The 17651-nt window shown below is 46.6% G+C and overlaps 1 protein-coding gene across 1 annotated transcript in view; it reads right to left on the bottom strand.

Annotated features, from left to right (window-relative positions):
* Positions 1 to 58: 58 nt before the first annotated feature.
* The window catches only part of grin3bb (glutamate receptor, ionotropic, N-methyl-D-aspartate 3Bb), a 19740-nt gene continuing 2147 nt past the window's right edge, over positions 59 to 17651 (bottom strand). Inside the window, 12 exon segments of the mRNA XM_008406531.3 lie at positions 59 to 591; positions 594 to 1207; positions 1578 to 1645; positions 1723 to 1887; positions 3468 to 3619; positions 4036 to 4151; positions 4299 to 4444; positions 5989 to 6518; positions 6521 to 6961; positions 6964 to 7076; positions 12126 to 12492; positions 12495 to 12756. Coding sequence (XP_008404753.2) covers positions 452 to 591; positions 594 to 1207; positions 1578 to 1645; positions 1723 to 1887; positions 3468 to 3619; positions 4036 to 4151; positions 4299 to 4444; positions 5989 to 6518; positions 6521 to 6961; positions 6964 to 7076; positions 12126 to 12492; positions 12495 to 12756 — 3114 coding nt within the window. The 3' untranslated portion in view covers positions 59 to 451.

The following is a 17651-nucleotide window of genomic DNA, read 5'->3' as shown; positions in this document are numbered from 1 at the left end:
CCTGCCAGGTAATCAGGTAACCTGACAAGTCAGCCAATCAGTGAAAGACAAACGCCACCAGAGTCAAATGTAGATTTTATTGAAACTAAAAGATAGAACAATAAAAATCTGACCTGCAGTAACAAATGTTTGCATATTTAAACATTTACAAACCAAATCTAAAAGAATTTCAATGCGGAGTTCTTCAGGGCCGATGCCTCGACTCCTCCAGGTCATCCTGCCTGATTCCCATTTACACAAAGGTTCCTACAGCAGCAGCTTCAGGTCTGAACAAAGTGAAAATATTCATAAAGTCCTAAATTCGGGAATGTGAGCAGCTGCGGTGGACCACCAGAGGGCAGCACTGAGCAACGACGGGATGGACGCCGCGTTCACATTTGATCTGGTTGTAAAAATAAAATCTATCGTTTCTCAGTCCAGACATCTGTTCACAGGAAGTTACGTGAAGGCATCACCTCCGCTGATTGGACAGCCTGCTGCGGAGGGGCGGGACTTTGGACAGCACCCTGTGAGGGGGGGCTGTCATGGTCGTCACGCTCTTCCTGTTTGGAGAAAGGCTTGTTGCCATGGTGATGGCAGGTAAGGTGGGGGCGGGATCACTGTAGAAGCCACCGAAACTGGAGGGGGGCTGGTGGTTGCCGTAGAAACAGGCTTGGCTAGTGAGGTCTGGATCTCCGCCCGGCGAGCCAACGCGGCCCTCAGGTTCTCCCGCATCTGATCGATCTGCTGCTGCAGCGCCGCCAGTTCAGCCGGAAGGGGCGGTGCCGTATCGGGGACGGGCGGGGCTGCATCAGGAAGAGGTATTTCAGGAAGGGGTTGGGTCTTTACTGAAATGGGAGGAGTCACACCCGGAAGGGGCGGGGCATTGGTCCTCGCAGAGGAAGAGGAGGGCAGTGAGAGCACAAGACTGGCCAGTGAAGCTCCCGGTCCCCCATTCTCACACTTCCGGCTGCTTGGCCCCGCCCTTGGCTTCACAGGCTCCGCCCCGTCAGCCCTAACCCCGCCCCCTTTCGCCTCCGTGACCGCCAGGCGCGCCAGCAGGCGCCGCGTGTTCAGGGTCTCCAGACTGAAGTGAACTCGCTTGAAGTCTGGAGCATCTGCAGCAGCTGGAGTTTCCTTCCTGGACTCGTTGTTCCACCTGGCAGCGGCAGCAGGTACTGAGGGCCTCGGGGGCCCCTGGTCTGCCTGGGTCTTCTCCAGGTTACAGCTGAACAAAACAGGCACATTTTATTCTCTTCATTTATTGATTTATAGCATTTTCTGCTCAGTTCAGATTAAAACTGACAAAAGCATGGAGATAAAGTAAAAACCCTAAAACTAAATATAAACTAAATATAAACTAAATATAAACTAAATATAAACTAAATATAAACTAAATATAAACTAAATATAAATTTCAACCAAATGACAAAGTCAAAAAGATAAAGTCAGTTATTAGTACAAAACGACAATATATTGATATCAGTGCCATAAATGTGTTTTATTTTCCTAAGCAGACTTAAAAATATGCAGAGAAATTTTAAAATATTTAAAAATGTTTATCATGGTTCCATTCTGGGTCCCATCAGAACCAGAACCTTTTCTCCCTGTCGGCTCGCTGCCTCTTCACATCGTCGTACGTCAGATTCAGAGCTCGGTGGATCTTCTGCAGGAAACAAATCAGGACCTCAGTTCTCCGTCCAGGAACAGGAAGTTCCTCTCCGACGTGACATCATGACTCACCTGTGACGTGTGCAGCCAGTACTTCAGGTTCTGCCGGCGGCGGATGTGCGGCAGGACGAGTCGGTAAAACCCGTGTTCACCTGCGAGGGTCAGCAGAGCTCCGCCCACTCCAACGCACAGCAACACGAAGAGTCCAGAGAAATGACTGATGCCCATCTGCAGAGTCTGACACAGACAGCAGTTCCTCAATCAGACTGCAGGGGGCGGCGTCAAGTCGGTGACCCCTAACCTTCACCAGTAGGTTCAGTAGGACACTGAACGCACCACGCGGTAGGACACTGAACGCACCACGCAGTGGGACACTGAACGCACCACGCAGTGGGACACTGAACGCACCACGCAGTAGGACACTGAACGCGCCACGCAGTGGGACACTGAACGCACCACGCAGTGGGACACTGAACGCACCACGCGGTAGGACACTGAACGCACCACGCAGTAGGACACTGAACGCGCCACGCAGTGGGACACTGAACGCACCACGCAGTGGGACACTGAACGCACCACGCGGTAGGACACTGAACGCACCACGCGGTAGGACACTGAACGCACCACGCGGTAGGACACTGAACGCACCACGCAGTAGGACACTGAACGCACCATGCAGTCGGACACTGAACGCGCCACGCGGTAGGACACTGAACGCACCATGCAGTCGGACACTGAACGCGCCACGCGGTAGGACACTGAACGCACCACGCAGTAGGACACTGAACGCGCCACGCGGTAGGACACTGAACGCGCCACGCGGTAGGACACTGAACGCACCACGCAGTCGGACACTGAACGCACCACGCAGTCGGACACTGAACGCACCACGCAGTCGGACACTGAACGCACCACGCAGTCGGACACTGAACGCACCACAGGTAAACAAAAATGTGTTTATTTGGATCCCCATTAGCTGTCTCCATGACAACGGCTACTCTTCCTTAAATCCACATTATAAATAATAATTTACTACAAAAGCAGTTGGAACCATAAACAGTTTTAAGAAAATAAATTTATAATATGCTAGTTTTCAAACTTAACACGTCTTGATTGAAATAGCCTAATTAATCAGATTAATAACTTATTCTGCCCTGTTGACCTTTATGTTGCCTGTAGTTACAGCAGATTGTTTGATAATAACTTATTCTGCACTTTGTCTGAGTGGAAACAATCAGAAGCTCCAGCTTCACACTGATCTGTGAAAAGCCGTAAAACATCCTGAGTTCAGGAGAATCTCTGCTTCCACTTTATTTAGATAATGGGGACAACTGGTGTTTGATCTTGGAAACAAATTGCAGGGAGTTTCTAACTTTAAGAGGGTCAGAGAGACCGCTGCTGGTTGGATGAGCAGAGATACGCCTTATTTGAATAAATTAAAGACAAGAATACGCCTTCACTATAAAACTTTCTACACAGGAGGAACAAATCAGATTTGCTCTAGCAATTCTCCAAAGACGTCTTTGCTTTTCTTTCCTTCTTCTTCTTTTCCATCTGTCTCAGGTAATGAATGTATGTCTCTGTTGTTCTGCAGTTTCTGGTGTGATTTCATACGTTGTCTTCTTTTGGATTAAACTCTAATTCTGTCTACACTCATTGTTGTTTTCTGTGTGGCTTCACTTCCTGGGATCCGTGAGAGGAAGATTGACCCAGAGATTTTCTTAAAGTATATTATAACCTAAAATCTTCTTCAACAACAGACATGTCATCCAGACACTGGGTTCTGCTGGGTTCTGCTGGGTTCTGCTCAGACTGACCTCGGTCACGGCGAACACTCGGTTCCCACAGGGAACCACCTTGTACCACTTGTCGTGCAGCAGGTCCATGTAGCCGTCGGATTTGTACCTGCTGATGAACTCGGACAGGTTGGAGCTCAGCGGAGAGTTCTGGGGGAGTCCGATGCCGTAACCTGTCGGAGACAGACGGAAATGTTTGTTTCCATGGTTATTTTGAGACTTTTAATGAACTGATTCTACAGTAGAACATGAGTTGAACGAACAGATTCTTCAGTTCGTTTTATTGGTTCATTTGAGACTGAAAATGAATGTGATGACAGCAACTTGGCAAAGATAAAATTCCATAAAATAAATGGAAATAAAACTCGGTGGACATGAGCTCTGGACCACATGTGGCAGCTCCTGTCCTCCAGTGTGCTGCGCCTCTGCTTCAACACAACCAGTCCAAAAGTCTGTCCATCAGCAGGAGAACCTGCCTGGACACTGAGGACATTCAGTCATTTGATTGAGGCATTATGGACAAGGGACGCGCCTAGAAGACGCAGGATTGTCTCCCACAGAGACAGGACCAGGAAACTGAGACACTGACCTTCGATGGCGAAGGGTTTCCCAACCGTTGCCAGTTTACAGTCGGCATCAATGGAAACTTCATAGTCCAGCAGGGCCTTGTCCATGATGAAGGCATCGAGCTGAGGAGGATCTGTCCTTCAGGACAGAGGGACATGGTTAGTCCATGTTACCATGGAGACTGATCATTAGAAGTCGGTCGGAGCACCAGAAGCAGACAGAGGAGGTTCCATCTCATGTGCAACAGAACCTCAGATCTGTCAGAACCGGACTCTGCACTCTTACTTTAGGGTTGCGACTCCTTCAGGCGTTGTCGGTTCGTTGAAGCGCCGCATGTACTCGTGCATTTCTGGGAAGCTCTTCTTCATGTAGTCTTCAGCGCTGCTCTCTCTCACCGTCCCAAAGCGGAAGCCCTTCGATGGATGGTGCAGCTGGACACCAACGAAGAAGAAATGAGAAGAAATCTGCTGTTTAATGTCTGCTGACTTTGAACTGACCTTTTTGAGTAACACAACATACCAGGGGAAGGAAAAACATTAACAAACAACCAGAACCAGAGTACCTGGAGAGAACCTGATCATCCACCGGGAGAACATGCAGACGGACCGAAGCGCTGAATCTAAGCCAGGACCTCCTTCCTGCTAGGCAACATGTGCTAGCTTCAAAGCTGGACTTTCCCTCTTGTTTCCTGAAGATATTTCACCTTTTGGATGAGAGGCTGACATAACTTATTCTCTTCTCTAGTCCAGTTGCTTTCTAAGGTACTTGATCTCTTGAGATTGTGATGTCATGGATGACTGAGAGTCTACAAACTCACCCAGAAACTTTTATTCCGAAGCCATCAGATCTAGAAACATCTAATCTGATGTTTCTAGATCTGTCATCCAGACAGATTTCAGCTATTCCAGTTGATCCGAGTTATAAATCAACGCATCAAATTCAGATAAAGATTTAAATGAGTTTAAAAGTTTCTGTCAAAGTAAACCCAGCAGAGAACTGAGTCGTTGACCTGCAGCATTCACTCCTAAAGGACCAGAAGGGGGCGACAGCAGACAATCACTAGCGTTGAGTCGTTGACTGCAGCAATCCTGCAGGTTAGATGTTCTCAGGTCGGCCCCCCTTCTAGGTCATTGAATTACAATAGTTTCATTCATAACTTCTCTGAGCTCCTGACTGCAGAGGAAGGAGCCTGATGTCTACAGGATCTTCCTCTCATTCTACTGCTAGAACCAGCAGCCTGGTACTGAAGGGTTCTGTTGGGAACATATGGACCCATCAGGTCTCTATGGAGCGGAAGGCTTTAGTAAAGATAGTAAAGAGTTACAGTAGTCAAGACCTGAAGCAACAAATGCATGGATCATCTCTCCTGGACAGGAGGTTTCTAATGGTGACATTAATCCTAAGGAAGGCAGTGTTCCCATCATGAGTCACTACTTCTCTAAGAGTCAGTGTGAACCAGTTTCTGTTGCCTCTCTCAGGTCTGTTTCTACCGAAGTCTGATGAAGACAGAAATTGAACAAAAGTTGATCGGAGTCCCTTTCAAAAGGCTGAAAGCAAGCGCCATGGCACAGTCCTCAACTCGCTCCGGGAAGGTTTGAGGAGACAGAGAATGTTGAGCTGCAGAACTTCAGCTCTGTACATTAAAAGATAAAAGCTCATCTCACACAGATGGACGTCCAATTAAAGCCCTCTGAGCTCCCAGCAGCGCCGGCTGCACAAACACCAGCAGTGTGTTTCATGCTTCAGTCAGCTGCGGAATTAAAAAGTAATTAGAGCAGAGCAGGTGATCCACAGAGCAAACTGAATCTGCTGTTCTTCCACTGAACAGATAACAAGTCTGCAGATCCGAGTGAAATGATCAGATCAGCTTCCTGATCAAACAATCAGCCCAGTCCAGTCTCTTCTGCTGGTTCTGATTCTGCCCTGCACCTTTCCTCTGCTCCAGGCTCACAGTAGCATGAAGCTGCTCTCTCACCTTGGCATCGTGGATCCCAGAGACCTCCTCAAAGGTCTTCTCCCCCACCATGACGGCTGCCAGGTTGGCGGTGTAGCTGGACAGCACCAGTAGGCAGAAGATGGCCCACAGGTTCATCAGGAAGCGGCCGGTCCAGCACTTTGGCGTCTTGGACGACACTGTTCGCCCAAACAGGATGGCGTAGCACAGATTCAGAGCCGAGGAGTAGGAGAACACTCTGACCCTGTTGCGACCATGAGGCGTCATCCCAAACGGACTCTTCCACTCGTACAGGGTGAGGAAGAGCGCTGTGATGTGGAGCGCCAGGAAGATGCCCACCCACATGGACCAGTGCAGGGGCCACATGAAGGCTCCGATGGGGGCCGCCGTGTCCTTGCTCCGCACCAGGATGCCCAGGCTTGTGGAGAAGAAGGGCGAGGTGAAATCGATGACACGGCTGCGGGCGGAGTTGATGCTGAAGGAAGTGACGGCCATGTCTGCCAGGCCGCTCAGCAGGTCGCCCACCAGCCCCGTCCAACGACCGCCCTTCACGCTCCGTACTTTCCGTCTCCGACGATGTAGAGGTCAAAGTGGAAGTCCAGGTCCTCAGCCAGCTTCTCCAGCAGGTCGATGCAGTAACCATAGCAACACTTCCTGTACTCCAGAGGCAGCGAGCTGCCGTTCCCAGCTGCCACCTCCAGGAAGTAGCGCTCCAGAGTCTCTGAGCTGTTGGTGCTGGCGTCCAGGCAGAACTGGCCGGCGGGGCAGCTGCTATCATCGTCCACGTCCCGCGTGAACACAAAGGGATGCTCCACCAGGGTCACCACCCGGACCCGCATCCCCTCCACGGGCGTCCCGGGCCTCCAGCGGCCCCACTCCTTCCGCTCGACCCTCAGCCCGACGCCGGGGTTTGGGCCCCGCCAGACCTCCTGGTCCTCCACCTGTAGCTGGCCGTCCTCCCAGCTGCCCACCGTCACCCAGGCCGGCTGGCCAGCGCATCCCGCCGCAGGCTCCAGATGTGGAACCGCTGCGAAGTCAGAACCAGAGAGCGGTTCTGGTCAACGCCAACTGGACCCGTTAGTCCAGAGAAGGAGGTGTTGGCCAGGAACCTGCAGGAAAAGAAAAACAGCTGAAATCCAGCAGACTCAGACCAGCAGCAAGGAAAGATCCAGCCTCCTTTAAAAAGCAGATGAAAGCAGTTTGTTAGCATATCAGGACATGTTATGAATTATATTATTAATGCTGCCGAACGCCTCAGGGTTGAACGCTGAACTCTACTTCATGACATTTTGTTGGCAGTAACAGTCATTGAGGATATGAGGCTCTCCAGAGTGACGCATGTAAAAATACCTCTGCAGAAATAATAATATTTACATTTTCATGAGTTTCAATTGTTGATTAATTCACAGCAACTTTTGATAGAACTTTAAAAACAAACTGATTCTTCCTGCTGATCCAGTTATCAACCACAGCATCAAGCTCCGATCATTATTCACATCACTCCTCCTGACCAGCAGGGGGCAACAGAGGTAAGGAAAAACTCCACTTTAGCAGGAAGGAACCTCCAGCAGAACCAGAACCAGAACTGGGCTCAGTACCAACAGAGCAAACAGGAAGTAAACCAGGTCTTAACTTCTAGTTTCAAACTATATGAACAAAACATTTGAATCGGTCGACCACTCAGTGCTGGGAAACCAAGTCAGATTTTATCAGCTGAGTCTGATTTTTTCTTTAAAGCTGCAGCCAACCTAGTGTCCGTATTTCAGTGGTTGCCATGGCAAATTGGAATCAGGCTCCATTGATGATGACTTTTCACTTCAGAATAAAACATCCCAACCAAAATCTCATATATTAATAAGAACAGACCAAGAAAGCAATGCTTTGCGAAATAACAATTTCACATTCAAAGAGAATAGAAATAAAGATTTCTTCACCAAGATTTCACTTTCAAATTTATGTTGTTCATTCCAACGTTGGACACTTAAAGAAACGACACCAAAAAAGATAAAGGAAGAAATAAAAATGATTAGCTTTTGTTGATGGAACAAATCCATCAACAGCCCAACCATTTTCTGTTAGCTTCTAAAGCTAAAGCGGCGTTAGCCTAACAGTAGTCTACAGACTACTGTTAGGCTAACGGTAGTCTGTAGACTAACGTTAGGCTAACGGTAGTCTGTAGACTAACGTTAGGCTAACGGTAGTCTGTAGACTAACGTTAGGCTAACGGTAGTCTATAGACTAGCGTTAGCCTAACGGTAGTCTGTAGACTACTGTTAGGCTAACGGTAGTCTGTAGACTAACGTTAGGCTAACGGTAGTCTGTGGAGCACCGACAGCGTCTCGGTGTCTGAAGTCTTGTTTTCCATTTGGTTAATGAAGCTCGACATTAAATGGATCCACGACTAGTTACAAAGATGGACCTAATTTGGGAAATATTTATTTTAGATGTAAAAAAACAGTAATAATACTGTACGTTATGTAGTTTTATAAACTTTAATAAATATTTTCACAGGAATGTCACCATGTTGGTCACGCTGCAATGCATTCTGGGTAAATGATGCGTAACTTCCAACTGACTGCTCCAGCCAAAACAGTGATGAGTGTTAAGCTGCTGCGCTTCAGATCTTACGCAACAGCTGAATCTCCCCACTGGACTGGAACCGAATCACATTAACCTGTTACTGAGAGCAACTGGAAAGTGTGGCAGGATGCCCTTGTGAAGCTCGGGTAACTGTTGTGCTGTTCGTGGCTGTTCTCTAATAATCAGACCACATTTAGTTTGTTGCTGCAGCAAGTTCAAGATAACCCACATCTGCATCTGAAGCAACTGAGTCAGTGAAGTAGCTACATGCTAGTGAGACTTGAAGAAATGCGGCCATGTCTTCAAGTTGTCATCCCTCCCCGTAATAGCTGTAGGTTAGCCGATATTATCACATTTAAGCTTTGATCGATGTTGTTCCCACATATTTTATAGCCTAAAGCTCTGACAAAAGCCGGTTAGCGTAGGGTAACGTGTAAACAAATGGAAGTTCCGGCTTGCGGCGGAAGTCACGCCCATAACTCAAAGCATCATGGGGCGTAGGAATAAGGTGGATAACTGTCCGGTTCGGCAACATCTGTTACTGGTGATGATTTCACATTTAGTACCGGTGATCAAGCTTTGTTAGCATCTCCAGTAGTAATAAATCTGTTAGCGCTGCTTGTCTTTTTCTCCCACCGTCTGTCGCGTTGTGTTTGGTTCAGCATCAGCTGAACCGGTTCGGTGGTATGCTAACAGCCATACCACCGAACCAGACCTCTAGAGAAGGACGTCGCTGCAGCAAACAGGAAGGGGCGGGACGGACCAGTCAGCCTCTTACCTTATTTGGAAATGGGACCATTGCACTCCGGAAGTGAAGGGGGCGCTATTTCCTATATTATCCGCGGCCTCCCGTTTTAATTTTCTTTTGAAATCTGTGATGTAGCTTCATCTTTAGGAAGGAGTTTCTCTCTCAGCATGTATTTCAACTTCTCTCTTTTATTTACTTCAGCGAAGCTCAGTTTTTAACAATTTCCGTTGCTTTCGGTGAACTTTTAAATCTGCTCATTTTAAGCATCTTTTCGGGCCTGCTACTGCCTCTAGTGGCGTGGGGTGGTAGCACAACTAATATAAATACATTACTAAGTCAGAATACCAAAGTCTTTATTATTTATTATTAATTCTGGCATAACTGGAACCACAAAAGATAAAATCCCTCACAAAACACCAAACCTTTTAATTTTCTTAAGGAAGTAGAGCTAATTAAATGACATAAAACCTGAAAGTGGTTCCAGTTTCACTCGATGGCCAACCTGTTGAAACTATGGCACATTTTAAATACCTTGGATTATTCCTGGACAGTCAGATCAACTTTGCTGAAAACACTGATTACATTTTTAAGAAACGTCAACCTATCTTTTAAAAAGACCCAGTGATATAACAAGTGCAACTTGTGCAAAACCTCTAGTTAGTTAGACGTAACATTAGCTAACATTACCTCTAGTTAAGTAATGTTAACAATTTAACAATGAGTTAAAATGTTAAAACCTAAAAAAATTAACTTAAGTTTTAAGTCATCTCAGGTTTTAACTTTTCATCTCCGGCTGGTTTGGTGACATGAGCTGCTGACTAACAGACAAACTTTTAAGAATATTTGGAATAGCAGCAGAAATAGCAGGTAAATAGTGTTGAAACCAAAAACATCTCTGTCTAAACTGTTTAGATCATCCATCCTCTTTATTCCTCAGTTTGAGCTCCTGAAGGCGTCACTGTTTCCTCTGGTTAATATAGAACATCTATTAGACGTCATTCACTGACAGTGCAATAATTATTCTGAGCCAAACTAAATGATAACATTTATCTTTAGCATGCTAAGTGTTTACTTGATGCACTAATTGTTTATATTATGATTCTATTAATTAATTTTATTGTTTTAGTCAAATAAAAACTTCCACCTCGAAGACTAAATAGTTTAATCATATTTTTCCCATATATTGGACTCTACCAACAAAACAAAATGTGGATTATTGCTTGTTTAACAATCCTGGTTATTCGTCTGTGAACCTAATTAATTTGTTCATTATTGACTTTTGCTCAATTAAATTTCTTATGTATATTTTGTATATGGTATTTTTATTGTTGTTGATAATGTTGTTTTTCATGTCTGATTTCTTTCTTCCTCCTATAAGTGATGGAGATATATAGATATTATTTATAATGTATAAAGGTGTTGTTTATGTCACCTAATTAGCTTTACATCCTGAAGAAAAATGTGGTATTTTAGAAGATAATTTGTCTTTCATGTTGCCAGTAATAGCGAAATTAATAGTAAATAGTAAAGATTTTGTGGTATTCTCCTTTAGTGACATAATTATATTAGTTGTGCTACCACCCCACGCCACTAGAGGCAGTAGCAGGCCCGAAAAGATGCGACTAGAAGCAGATTTAAAAGTACACAGAAAGCTACGGAACTTGTTATAGGGGAAACTATCGGGAGTTTTTCTAACGAGTTGCCGGGAGACATGGCTCTCTCTCGGCGTACCGAACCTGGAGCTCCCGGCCAGCTGCCAGCTGGGAGGGGAGCCGGACAGGTCCGAAAACGTCGGAGCAATATTGTAATTAAGTGATTTATTGATTAGCCGAGCAGATATTTCAGATTTATACATCTACATTCTCGCCTAAAAACATTGTAAAAATAATTTCGTGTAATTTTAAGTGTAATACAGCAAAAATAATTTTGCCACCATTGCTGCTTTTCTGAACACCCGCTTTAAAGGATGCAGACCCTAAATTTGGACACAGCTGTTTTCTGTTCGACTCCCTCTAGTGGTCTGGAGCACTTCCGGTTTTCAGCACTTTTTTGTTTGCATCTTTTCTTTTGTTTGCTGCATTTCATTTGTGCGCGTGTCTTTTTTTTGTTTGCATGTTTTCTCTGTTGCTGCGCATTTGCACCTGTTGGCCACCGTATGTTAGCATCTCAAAGAGCGTCCAGCATAGGCATAATACGTATAAGAGTAGACCCCGCATTGGCTGCTCCCGAGCAGGAAATATGGCGGCCATCTTGGAGAGGTCGTCCTCCTACTTTGCTCAACCAAAACAGCAGAAGATGCCTCAGCACTGAGGATATTGTTGTTCTGATCGATGGACTATTAATGTGAGGCTCCACAGACAACATTTCACAAGTAAGATGGACATATTATTGTGTATATATTGTCATTATAACTTTACTGTATTTATGTCCACCGGTGAGATACCAGCTAATATTAGCTACAGTGTTTGGTGTAATACGGGTTCAGCTGCTATGAAGGATAACTGAGATTCTGTAAATCTAAAATAATTAATTATTCTCTAACATTGACTTAGATTATCTGACACAAGAGTCTATATTAGAAATGAAACAATGTAACAGATATTATAAATTAAACATTTTTATGAGTAAAAACCCTTGTTTGCATTTTATGGGATAAAAATTTTTTTTTGTGAAAATTGATGGTTTTTAAGGAAAAGAAAAACTTAATCGATAGATGAAAAAATGAAAAGTTTGGATGATGCATTTACAGAGAAACTGGACCTGTTAGGAAACCCAGTGGGGTCCATCTGCAATAACCCTGACCTCTGACCCCTGACGGATGGTGTCTCACCTGGACAGGTACCGCCCTGCTGTTGGTGCCTCTGCTGTGTCGTAGCAGCTCACCGTGTTCTGGACCAGAGCCAGGTCTGGTCTCACCACGGTCGCCGCGGCGACAGCTCTGGTGATCAGCTGCAGGGCGTCTCTGATGTAGAAGTCGAGCGGCTTCCGGTCCACCTCTCCGTAGGCCAGCAGGCCGAGCGGCAGGCCAAAGGTGTGCAGCACGTCGGGACTGAGTGGCTGGCCCAGAACCCAGTGGACCCGGGGTAGAGTCAGCCCGAGGTCCTGGGCGCTGCGCAGCACCGCCGCCGCGCACTCAGGGTCCGCTCCGAACAGCAGCACCGCCGCAGGCGGGGGCTGGTTCCGTCTGAAATGTCGGACAGGAAGTCGTGGATCTGAGTGTCGTCATGGGCCGACTGGGTCAGGTTCAGCAGCTCCTGCAGGTGCCAGGTGACTGCGCCCGATCCGTCCCAAGGACCAGAGGTCTGCGAGTCCAGGAACCGCAGGAGGCCACCCGCCTCCTCCCAGCCTCGGCACAGAACCACCGTCCCCTCCCTCCAACCGGACCGCCGCAGAACCGCCAGCAACAGATCAGACAGAACAGATTCTGGAACCCCTGTCACCATCTGCAGGTGGAATCGGTTCTGTGGAGACCAGAAGCAGCAGGAGAAAGTTAGGCCTCATTGGAAATGGGTCAGTAATATCCACAAAACTGTTTCAGATGTTCTGTTCAGATCTGGACCAATCCTGGACACCGAGACCCAAACTGGGCTGATTAATCTGAGAACACAGTGGAACCAAAACCATTCAAAGTTCCACCAACTAATAAAGATGGCAGCACCTTGATGTCATTGCGACTCCACCGCTAAGCTGCAGGTGAGTCTTCAACAACCAGAACCAGCAGTACTAACGGGTTCCCTGGTTCTTCACACCGACCAAGTGAGATTTATGCAGGCAGGAGCTCTGGAGATGGAGGAACCTCAGCACAGGTCTGGATCTGACCTTTCCTGACCCCAAACATTGTGATTGACGTGGAGCTGAGCGGAGGATGGGGCTGTTGGAGGCATGACCAGCAGCCAGGGGTCAGACTGGAATGATGCGGTCAGCTGAAAGGCTGGACCAACTAATGTCCTAGTGAAACTTCAGCAGAACCCTTAACCTCCACGTGACCCAGACTGTCGGTGATAAGTGGAGAGTCTGGAGCGTCGCTGGCCTCCACTGGATGTAGGCAGAGATCAGAGCGTGAAAACAGAACATGTCATGTTTTACACACAAGTCAGGATGTTTATAACATGAAAGTTATAAATATATGCAAACTTTCTACCTGCTGTGAACAAGTTTTTCTGTCGACAGTAACAAACTACAAAGCACATAAATACACCTAAATGGTTCTCCATTCAGAGTAGGACCATTGGCCCATCAGAACCGGAACCAGAACTTTTGGTTCTGCAATATTTCAAGAAATGCCGACTCGTGGTTTATGGTCCTAATGGACCCGCAGATCTCCATGGCTTCATTAGCCTTCATGTGCTGAGGGATCATATTGTCATATGTTGGACAGAAAGTTCCTGATGTCTGACCCGGAGCGCCAGAACCCACCATACTCACTCCACAGCGCTTCACCAGAACCAAACCCAGGAGAACAACGCAGAACTTCTGCTTAGAAAGAATGAAGGCATGTACAGGACAATATTTGGTTTGGTTCTGTTTCATGGATCCAGCCAAGTAATAGTAATATGTTCTGACAGAACCCGGTTCTGATCACAGGACCCTTTAAAGGCATGTGGTTCTGACAGAACCCGGGTTCAACAGCTGCACGTTCTACCCGAAGCCCGACCTGAACTCCAGCAGGACCGGTTCTGACCCATCATGTAACGTAGGAAACATCACACATCTGCCTGTCTCTGTTGCCATGGTGACGTAGGACAGCTCTTCCATCACTGTGACAACGTTCTGACATTTTCCTTTGACCTGAATAAACTCACAGAAGCTCATCAGACCGTCTTTGTGATGTCACTTCCTGTCTGTGTCACTCTGGACTCGGATTAAAACCCAACCCGATTGGTCCGTAAAGGAAACTGGACACATTCCCAGCTGGGATTCTATCCCAGATGTAACTCAGTGTTTAGTCTGACTGATACCAGAACTGGTCCACATTCAGCCCAAACAGAACACTGAGCCTACAGACCTACAGACACCGGACCGGACCAGACCGGACCAGACCGGACCGGACCGGACCTGTAGGTCAACGTCGGTAAAAAAGTCGATTCAACTGGACAGCCATTTGTAATCCACTGGGGGGCCCAGAAAAGGTTTGGGACCCACTGGGAAAAGGTTTGGGACCCAGTGGGGAAAAGATTTGGGACCCACTGGGGAAAAGGTTTGGGACCCAGTGGGAAAGGTTTGGGACCAGTGGGGAAAAGGTTTGGGACCCACTGGGGAAAAGGTTTGGGAAACCCTCTCGTCCTGTTGCATCAGAGTCGATTCCTCAGAGAACCAGTTGCTTTTCCTGCTGCAGCTCCATGATGGTGACAGTTAAGGTGTTACAGCAACAGTAACTATGGCAACAGCAGTCTTCATGGATCTGGTGAGTTCAGGTGAAATCAGGAGCAAACGGACCTGAAGATGAAACTCGCTTTGTTATTCAGACTTTCTGTATTAATCAGATTCTCCAGCTTCGCTTCGGTGAAACTGAAGCTTTGACACGTTTCATCTGCTGCTGACGTCACAGCTGCGGGCGCCGCGCGAGCTGTAATCTCCAAATGACGCAGAATGGGACTGAATTTATTACTATCATCACTGCATTCAGTCCTCTGATTGAATGTGTGTGTGTGCGTGTGTGTGTGCGTGTGTGTGTGTGTGTGCGCGCGCGCGTGTGTGTGTGTGTGTGTGTTTGATCTGTGTGTGTGTGTTTACTCCAGTCAGTTGGGATCAGTTTGATCAGCTGTGTTTTCTGCCGAACCCTCGGCTCGTCATGAACTCATTAAATCTGCTATCTGGTTTCAGTTCCCAACCAGCAGCCATGGAGGTCCAAGATGGCTCAAATAAAGTCTGAGGAGAAACTTCAGATTCAGTCGGGTTCAGCTCGGTTCTGCTTACTGAAGCCACAGAACCGAGCCAACTGGAGGTTCTGGGACCGTCGGGTCCAAATGGCTCAGCTGGAGGTTCTGAGGCTCAGAGAGCTGATTGGAGCCTGTCTTAATAAAATGGGTCGGAACCGACCACCAATGGTTCTCTGTTCGGTACCAGGGTTCTGGTTCTGGTTCTGACCCACTGAGCTCTACTCTGACAGAGGCCAAGTTTAACCAGAGAACAGAGTCTCATCCCGCCAGTACCGACTGAAGGTCTGAACTGGACCCTCTCAGGTGAGGTCAAACCGAGTTGACATTTTGAAAGTGTTTCCTGTCAGGACAGGAAGCAGGAAGACGCTGTTCTCCAGCAGTCAGAGGTTCAATTCAGAACTGAAGATCCCGTCAGGATCGAGTCGCAGGACTAAAAATGTTTCGTTGAGTTTATTCAGGGGCGCCGCCAGGAATTTTTCACATATTACCTCTCATACCATCCTGTCACAACATAATGACAATGAAAAAATATATTTTTATAAAAGTGACATAATGCAGCTTTAATTTCACTCAGGAGAAAACAGATCTGGGGGACGTGGGTTAGAGCTGCTGCTGACTGACTCATCTGTTGTTAAGTGGTTAAATGTACAAGGGACAAGTTAAATATATGAATATCTTGGTAAATTATTTCCTTAATTCATTAAATGCTAGTGAAATGGAGGCAAACAGTCTAGCTAAACTAACTATGCTAAATGGTTGGTGATCTCAGTCTACTCACCTCTTGGAGAAAAACTGGGTTACAAATCGACACTTTAACCTTTTTCTCTGTCTATTTCTTGAAAACCCAACTTTATAAGTTTTCTAGGCAGCTTAGCAACAGCCAGTCGTTCTTGTCTTGAACTGACTGCTGCTGAAAACGTCACCGCTGAGCAGGAACGAACCATTTCATGCAGATCCAGGGGGGTTCAGGGCAAATGTAGATGTGTGTTTTGGTCTGGGAGGGTAACATTTGATTTTTACTGCTAAAAACAATTTTAGAAAACACAATATGATTCATTCTGTAATTGACAGGGACCCATTTTTTATTTTTTTATTTCTATGAACAATAAATAAATAAATAAATTGTGGAGGGCCCCCTGCTGGTCAGGGCCCCTAGAATTGTCATCACCCCCCCCCCATAACGCGCCCCTGAGTTTATTTATTGACTCGGTCTGAGTGTTTGTCTCTACGTTGCCGGTTTTCTCTAGTAAACTATTATTATTATTAATGTGTGTCATCTTCCGGGCCCGGCCCTGATCCGGTTCCAGGTTGTGACCCAGTTCTGGTTCTGCTGTGCGCTGACGGAGGAATGTCTGAGGAATCCTGCGGGGATTTAATGAGATTGTTCCGGAGTGGAAATGAAAATCCCTACAGAGTTAATCCCATCACCACACTCAGGCTTTTATTCTGAAAAACCACAGGAAGTGATTCACCCCCATCATTTAACTGGTTCCATGTGAAAAAGTTTTCACACCTTGAGCTCAGTCTCTAACATTCCTGTAGACGACCTTTGACCCTCTCTGAACTGGGAGAACAACCTGCTGAAGGTCAGGCTGTAACATCTCAGTAGGATTTAAATCAAGACTTTGACTAGGCCACTCGTAAAACTGATTTATTTTAATTTTCCCACCCTGCTGCTGCGTTTCCATCTCCACCAGAACCCGGCCGAGCTCCGGGTCCATAATTGATGGTTCTGCGAACTGATGGGTTCTGAGGCAGTTAGTTACTGTTCCAGTCGGACGGGGGTCAGCCTGGACTGGTACCAGTCTGGACTGGTACCAGTCCAGACTGGTACCAGTCCGACATGAAGAACTGGGATCTCATGGGAGAGGTCAGAGGTCACATGTGGGGTTCTGCAAGGCTCTATCCTAGGACCCCTCTGATTCAATATTTACATGGTCCCACTCAGGGCCGGCCCAAGGCAAAGCAAACTTTGGACCGCTGGGCCCTAAGTGGAACTGAGCTTTTATTTTTTGTTTAGTGATGATTTCCATGTGATAATATTAAGAAAAACACACAACTTCATTATAAAGTTCAGATTTTTTTTACAATAATATATTTGATGATGTATGCAGAAATATTTGTTACATAAAGCAAAACATCAAAACAAATTGCTCATGGGGCCCCCTGGTGGCCGCGGTTGGTATCGCACATCATGGTCATATGAGCTGCTGAGCTCACAAACCTCCAAAACTCCGGTGGAAGAAAAGTTATCAAAATGTCACAAAAACACTTATCCTTCAGGAAGAGAGAACAGAAGGAGCAAGAACAAAAAGAAGTCAACATAAAGGTTTTTTTTAATGAACAGGCGTAACTTCCTGAAGGACGGATGGGCCCCACCAACAGACTGGACCTACAGACAACCAGTTACACCCTAGTTTTAAAGTGTTGGTAAAGTTTATCAGGAAGATTTGAGGAGCTGCTAATAGAAACATAGC

This window comes from Poecilia reticulata, unplaced genomic scaffold (genome assembly GCF_904066995.2).
Source record: "Poecilia reticulata unplaced genomic scaffold, P_reticulata-male-v2 Scaffold_35, whole genome shotgun sequence".
In the NCBI taxonomy this organism is placed as follows: domain Eukaryota; kingdom Metazoa; phylum Chordata; class Actinopteri; order Cyprinodontiformes; family Poeciliidae; genus Poecilia; species Poecilia reticulata.
This window is presented reverse-complemented; position numbering and strand designations above follow the sequence as displayed.